This window comes from Chionomys nivalis, chromosome 9 (genome assembly GCF_950005125.1).
Source record: "Chionomys nivalis chromosome 9, mChiNiv1.1, whole genome shotgun sequence".
Taxonomy (NCBI): Eukaryota; Metazoa; Chordata; class Mammalia; order Rodentia; family Cricetidae; genus Chionomys; species Chionomys nivalis.
In genome coordinates, this window is record NC_080094.1 from 25060009 (window position 1) to 25067254 (window position 7246).

A 7246-nucleotide genomic window follows, 5' to 3' on the forward strand; every position below is an offset into this window, starting at 1 on the left:
ATGGGCAAGGGATGGGCAAAAGGCATGGAGTGATCATATGGGGTAGGAGGCAAGGGACATAGACACTGGAGCATGGGGTAGATGGGGATGGGGCATGGAAGTGGGCACAGGGGATGTAGGTGTAGGATATGAACACTTGGCCTAAATCCCGTGTTTGGATGCCAGTAGCTAAAACACCAGTACCTGTTGAACTCTTGTCTTTGGAAAAATGAACACAGCTTTAAGGCAGAATCCAAGACTACAGGCCGGCTTCTTCCCAGGGCCACTGTTCTTTACAGATTGCTAGAGGGGAACCTACTGAGGATGGGGGGGACTTTCAGTAAGGACGATGTCCTCTTTGTCCTCCCCCTGCCTTGTGAGTGGGGTGACTTATCAGATTCTAATTATGGATGCCAACATAATAAATCCCTTTTAACAACGTGTCAATGTTCCCCTGCTTTTTTTCTTATTTCTTGGTGCTGGGACTCAAACTCTGGGCCTTGTGCATGCTACGCATTTGCTCTGCCACTGAACTACACCCCCAGCCAATAAGCCGCTTCTGTGTGGAGAAAATGGTGTGATTTGGCAACAGACTGAAGTTCACTGCATTTTTTCGCCCAGCCATTTCAGGAATGTTTATTGAGCTGCTGCTGTACTCCAGTGCCCAGTGCTGGATATAGGGGACAGGCCAAAAGAGCGTCGTCTTTACTCTCTTGGGGTTCACAGCCGGCTTCCAGCTGAGGCCCTAGGACTGCCCCCCCTCCTGACGTTCACTAATGTGATGATGGTAAGGAGTTACAGAACAGCTGAGTTAAAAACCACGTTTATCATTCACTAAATGTGCAACCCCAGGAAGCGACTTTCAGAACCCCCACCTGTGAAGTGCTCTGCAGAGGGCCTGGTGTGAGGTGTGAGTGCGGATGGGTGGATAAGCTCTCCAGGCCCACTGCAAGTGGCCGCTGACTTGGGAAGGGGCAGAGAAAACACTGACCCACTGGACAGGCTGACTTCGGCCACACCCTTGCTGTACCCCAGCTCCAAGCTGAGTTTACAGGACATCTAGCTCCTCCTCTGCACTCTCCCAGGGCCATGGCTTCTAAGGGATCCAGGTTGATTGCTCGGCCCAGAAGGCACTCCTCCCCACACCAGTCACTAGAGGGCGCCAGGGCTCAGGGGAACTGTATTGAGCAAGCTCATTCCTGTCCTTGCAGCCCTCCAGAGTCCACAGGCCAAACACCAGGACCTGGAACAGTGCGGCTCCAAGGGCTCCGCAGTGCGGGCAGGAGGTGGCAGAGGAGAGGAAAAGCCAGAACTAGGGTACTTGAGAAGCCCCTGTGGCTTGTCCCACTCCATAGGGACACTGCTTAGATTCTACGCTTCTCCCCTGCCCCACCTCTGGTCACACCTGTGTCTCTGCAGTCCCTCTGTGTCCAGGCATTCGTTTCAGCTACTGCGGACGGCAGTCTCTCTGTATGCTATGGTCCCTCTCCAAAAGGTCTCTCTCTTTCTCTCTCTCTCTCTCTCTCTCTCTCTCTCTCTCTCTCTCTCTCTCTCTCTCTCTCTCTCGTCTGTCTGTCGTCTGTCTGCCTGTCTCACTCAGTTTCAGAGCCTGGCTCTGCCCTCCCACCTCTTCACCCTGCAGAAGCTCACAGCTACCGACTGCTGGCCTCTCTTGCCCGCCTCCGTAGACTTGACAAGGGCGGTGAGAGAGGAGGGAAGGGCAGCGTGGTGGGCCCACCTCCTTTTGCCTTTCTAGGCTGGGAGGCTGGGCCAGTGGGTCTTTTAACGGCCTGGGCAGCCTGTGCAGATCGCCAGCCCTGAATGCTTTGCCTGGCTCTGCAGTCAGCATGCAGCAGCAACCATCGTCAGGGCCCTTGGCTCCTTCGGCAGAGCCCACCAAGCCCCCTTACAGCTACATAGCCCTGATTGCCATGGCTATCCAGAGTTCACCCGGTCAGCGGGCCACCCTCAGTGGCATCTATGGCTACATCATGGGCCGCTTCGCCTTTTACCGGCACAACCGGCCGGGCTGGCAGAACAGCATCCGCCATAACCTGTCCCTCAATGAGTGCTTCGTCAAGGTACCTCGCGACGACCGCAAGCCAGGCAAGGGCAGCTACTGGACCCTGGATCCCGACTGCCATGACATGTTCCAACATGGCAGCTTCCTCCGCCGCCGCCGCCGCTTCACCAAGCGCACAGGTGCCCAGGGCACCAAGGGCTCTATCAAGGCAGACTCCAGGCCTCTCAGAACCACCAGCCCGGACCCAGGCGCCCCCAACACCACTACTGGCAAGTTGTGCCCATTCCCACCAGAGGTGCCAAACCCCAAGGGCCTAAGCTTTGGGGGTCTGATGGGGTCTTTGCCAGCCAGCGTATGTCCAGCAACCAGTGATGCCAGGCCCCAGTTGCCCATTGGACCCAAAGAGATGTGTTCACCCAAGTCTGCAGGCCCAAGAGAGCTCACCTCGCCCTCCCCATGCCCAGCATTCGGCTTTTCTGCTGCCTTCTCTGAAGCGGAGAGTCTCAGCAAGGCCTCCACACCTGGTGTGGCCCCTGAGGGCATGGGGAGCAGTTACCAGTGTCGGATGCAGGCGCTGAATTTCTGTGTGGGGACTGACCCGGGCCTTGAACACCTCTTGGCCTCGGCAGTTCCCACCCCCGCACCTTCGACTCTTTCAGCCTCTCACCGGGCCCCACTGCCCCTGCCAGCTGACTCCAAGGAACCCTGGGTGGCTGGGAACTTCCCTGTCCAGGGAGGTTCCGGATACCCCCTGGGGCTACCTCCTTGCCTTTACCGGACACCAGGAATGTTCTTCTTCGAGTGAGTGACTGCAGCGGGTCCCTCTGCAGGGCCTCCGTCAACTGTTCTCTGCAGATTCAGTCTGGCTATAGGACCTAGGACACTCTTCAAGGACCCAGCCCTGGCAGGCCAAGGACTCTGAGGAACGGAAGGCAGAAGTGAGCAGTCGTCAGCCAGGTGCCCCGGGGCCTCCTGACAAACTTGGGATGAGGGGAAGTGGGGCCCTCGAGACTTTCTCTGTGGTTCTCAGGGCTAATAAAGCCAGTGTGATGGTGAAGGTCTGTCTGCTGAATGGCTGGGGCTAAGGGTGTGTGGGCACTGTGGTATGGGGGGTGCTCTAGGGGAGGGGGACCTGCCTGGAAAGGTTCTGCTTGAGACTTTCTCCTACTGGGGACTTTCTTGGGGAGTTTCCCAGGAAGGGAAAGTAGGGCATGAGGGCAGGCAAAGGGGAGAAGCAGCCAAGATCCACAGAGTATGGGAAAGCCTGGCTGGCAGAAGAGGCTGCCTTCGGTCCTTGAACTGTAGCTAGATGCTGTCTTTATAAAGCTTCATCATGCCCACTGCCATCCCCTCCTAGGCTTGTTTCTATCGTCTTGCCTGGGTTCTATGGAATATAAGCCCAGTTTACAATAGTAGAATCCAAGGCTCAGAGCTCACCCCAGCTCCAGGAGAAGGTCAAAGGACTGGTGGAGAGCAAGGGTACCCAGGTCCGTGTGGCTGACACACACTGAGGGAAGTACAGGGTGGAGAGCTGGCTGGGGTCAGCATAGGATGCCCCAGATGAGAAATTGAGCTTTTCTGAACCTGGGGCTGATAAGACACCCTTCACTCTGCGGACAGGGAATCCGCGGTTTAAAGGTAGCGCCTGGTCTTTATTTGAACTCTCCGCAGTAATGAAACCTCTCCTGGGTCCCTGGGTCTCTGAGGTTTCCTGCTTACTTTTTGCCAAAATCATATTGCATTAATTTGTGTGTGTGTGCGCGCGCGCATGCGCGCGTGTGTGCACATGTGCGTATTTGTATGTACACAGGGCTCAGAGGCAACTTGTGGGAGTTGATTCTCTGCTACCACTGTGTGAGTCCTAAGGATCAAACTCAGGGGTCATTACCCACTTAAGTCATCTCATGAACACATTTCTTTGAGGGTGGGGGCATGGGTGGGGACCCATGATTGTCCCAGACACTGAGCACAGGCAACTGAGCTCCAAGCTTCGGAGTGAACAGAGCAGGAAGGAGGGCTGTCCACATATACCCTATAGAAGAACCTGAGACCTCTGTCGCTCCAGCACTTCAGAGAACAGAAGCAAAAGGCTTCCTGAGTCTTGGTCTCCTCTACTGCACCATGGGTATGGGCTGAGGCAGAGGGGACAAAGTGCTGGTGTGGCCCCATTTCGTCTTCTACAGAGAGCCCACAAGGCCTTATGTCCCATGAGGTGGCACCCAGTGGCTGCCCTTTCTTAGTCAGGTGGCCTAGTCTCCTCCGCAAGTCCTTCCCTGGGCAGCTTATCCAGTGACTTCAGGCTCTGTGACTCCCCCTTCCCTTCACAGGTCCCCTGGGGCTGTAGAGGAAGCTGGCCTGCTGGCTGGCCTGACTGAACTGTCTGGTTCCCACAGACTCCAGAACTGAGGTGGAGGGAGAACTGAGGGGCACAAGCTTGGTATGACTGGAACGAGGTGGGGAATGCCTGATCAGCTGGGCAAAGGAGACTGCCCCCTTCTCCCCTCCCAACCATGCCTGCTGCACCCCAACCAGCAAAACAGTGGGCTGTTGCGGTGGGGAGGTAGCAGGCAAGGTCCTCTGTAGTGAGGGGCGCAGATACACAGAGCAGGGGACCCTCATTCATGTGATGTGGGGTCAGCATTGTGGAGTGTGGGAGTGGGTATGCTGGGGAGACACGGTCCCTAGTGGTGATTCTTTCTCAGCTGGGTCAGGGAAGGAGGCCGCGGTTGGGCACTGTTCCTTGCTTTGCATTCCTCTGGAGCCCTGGTGACCCCAAGTCCCTTCTCAGCCTGGCAGGAAGAGAGAAACCAGCAGGACTAGGGAAAGCACCCAGCCTCCCCAGGATGTTCAGCCTCTGAGCCCAGGGCCCATGTCCCAGCAAGGAAGGCTGCCACCTCTGTGCCTTCCAATGAGACTCGGGTTCCTCTCCGGTTCTCTGGTCAGTACTGCCCATACCGCCATTCCACTGACCTCCACCCAAGGGAGTAGCTAGCTCATAACCAGGCTGAGGCTTTGCAGGCCCAGTCCTCAGGAAACATGTGGGGGGTGAAGATAGTGGGGAGAGACAGCCAAACTCAGCTATGACTACACCTCTGTCCTTAACCCCCAAGACTACTTGTCTGTCAAGAAATGGTGATATTCCCAAACAGCTAAGTAGGACCTTGGTCTAAGCCTACCTGGAATACAATCTTGGACCAGAACCAGTCCTTGGGGCCCTGGTTTCAGTCTTTTTGTCCAGAGGGTATGAAATAGGTCATCTGATTCGACGTGTGAGTCTCAGGGGAGTATCTGGCCTGGGGGACAGCCTGGGAGACGTCCCATCCCTTGGTCAGGAGGCCTAGACATCATGATCTAACACTATGCTCTGCTCAGTACCCAGCAGGGACTTACCACTGGGCATCCTGGCCTCACGTTCTTTCTGGTGGCTTACAGATGCTTCTGCCTCTTGCCTGACTGCCCTTATTGGGAGGTTAGAGCCAGTAAGTGCCCTCATCTAGGTCAGTCTAGATTAAAACATCTTGATACAGATGGTCAAAGTCACGCAGCAAGGCACAGCAGAGGTGTCTCCTCAACCCACCCCATGCAACTCGTAGGGGCAGAGATGTGGTATCTGATGCCTCTGCGCCTCCTTCAATGGAGACTCATCTGTCTCCAGGCCCAATTCCAGGGACCACTTACTCTTCTTCAGAAAATTAGAGCAGACGGGTTTCCAAGACCAAATCAAATCCTAAAATGGTAGAATCAGTATTTAAGACTATTCCAGAGTTCTTAATCACGTCAGCTCAGATCTGTGGAATGCAGTTGACAGGGACTGCTGACCCTTTTGCGTTATGTGCATTCCAGGAAGCAGAAAGGGCCGGGCCTGTTCCAACAAAATATAGCCGCCCTATTGGACTGGCATTACCTGCTGGCATTTGGTCTGGCTGCCCAAGGTCAGCGTGCCCATCTGCCTTCAGAAGGGCACGGATGGGGTCCCCACCACACCCCCAAGGGCCCACCTCCCTCACGGACTCCTTCACTGAGCTTATCACAGGCCTGCCTCCCGCCCACTGCTTCCTTCCCTGCTGAAGGCATTCCCCTGCCTGAGTTACAAGTTACTCATGCCTTCCCACACCCCCAGACAGCATTTGGCTGGTGAGAGACCCTCTCCCCCAGAGGGCGGCTTCCTGCAGCTGCCACAATGATGAGAAAGCAGGGGGAGGTTGTGTTGGCCTGGCACATCTGCCTGTGGGGAGTGCAGGAACCAAGGAATCCAGGCCCAATATATCCTCCCTGACCAAGCTCCCATCATCCCCAACCCAGGCCACTAGAGGCAAGACTGCCTTCATTGCTGCCGCAGCTGTGTGACCTAGGAAAAGAACTTCCTTTCCCTGTTCTTCTGAAGGATACAAATGCTGTCATTCACCCCCGGGGGGCTGGTGGGAGGACTCTGTAAGTTAGCATTTGCAAAGTGCTTAAAACTAGGCCTGGTGCTCAGAATTGCAATATAAATGATAGTTAAGTGAAATAAATCTGTATTCGGGGGGCTTATATGTCCCCTTACCATGATGTATCCCCCGCCAAGATAGTGTCTCATTGCTCTGGAAGACAGGGACAGAATGTAGAAGCAGGACTAAACAATACTGTCCTTTTGATTTCTTGCTGTGTGGATTCACTTGTCTGAGCCTCAGTTTCCTCCTCTGTAAAATGGGGTGCTGTTTTCGATGCCCAGGGCTGGCATGTGGGACCCCATCTGCAGAGATGAGATTAGAATTAAGAAGTATCCACACCTGAGGTCTCCCCAGTCTCCACCCAGGTCTCTCAGCCCCACCCTTCGAGTACACACACAGCAAGCCATACACTGGAGGCTCCTCTGCGCTCCTGCTCCTCTGTCCTCACCCTGCTGTAACTGACTGGGTGACTCAGAGGAACAGTTAGTAGGCAGAAGGAGGTGGCCCCACAGTTAAAAACAGACCAGAGGCTCCATTAGCCACTCATCAGCCAGGAAAGCCAGGGATGCCCCCAGGTCACTGTCCTCTGAGCCGGTCCCAAGGTAGCCCAATGTCACTTAGGTACACAGCAGCTGGTCCTCCCTCCTTGCTGGCAGCCAGCTCCTACGAGCTTCTCCACTTCCAGCGCTATGTGCTTGCTGCCTGCTCTCCAAAGCCTGTCCCCTCCTTGCAGGGTGTCGTGCTACATACGGTTTCTGTCATTGGTCAACACCACCCAAAAGGACGCCCCCAAAGCTGAGTCCAGCTGCCTTCA

At 55.4% G+C, this 7246-nt stretch overlaps 1 protein-coding gene across 1 annotated transcript; it reads left to right on the forward strand.

Moving 5' to 3' along the window:
• Window positions 1-1802: 1802 nt before the first annotated feature.
• Window positions 1803-3050, forward strand: Foxs1 (forkhead box S1). The gene has a single exon (XM_057781588.1). The coding sequence runs from the start codon at window positions 1827-1829 to the stop codon at window positions 2805-2807; it is 981 nt and encodes a 326-aa protein (XP_057637571.1). The 5' UTR covers window positions 1803-1826; the 3' UTR covers window positions 2808-3050.
• Window positions 3051-7246: the final 4196 nt, after the last annotated feature.

Excerpts from the sequence above, each read along its gene's own strand:
- Foxs1 (XM_057781588.1), top strand. The coding sequence starts at position 1,827 with ATGCAGCAGCAACCATCGTCAGGGCCCTTGGCTCCTTCGGCAGAGCCC.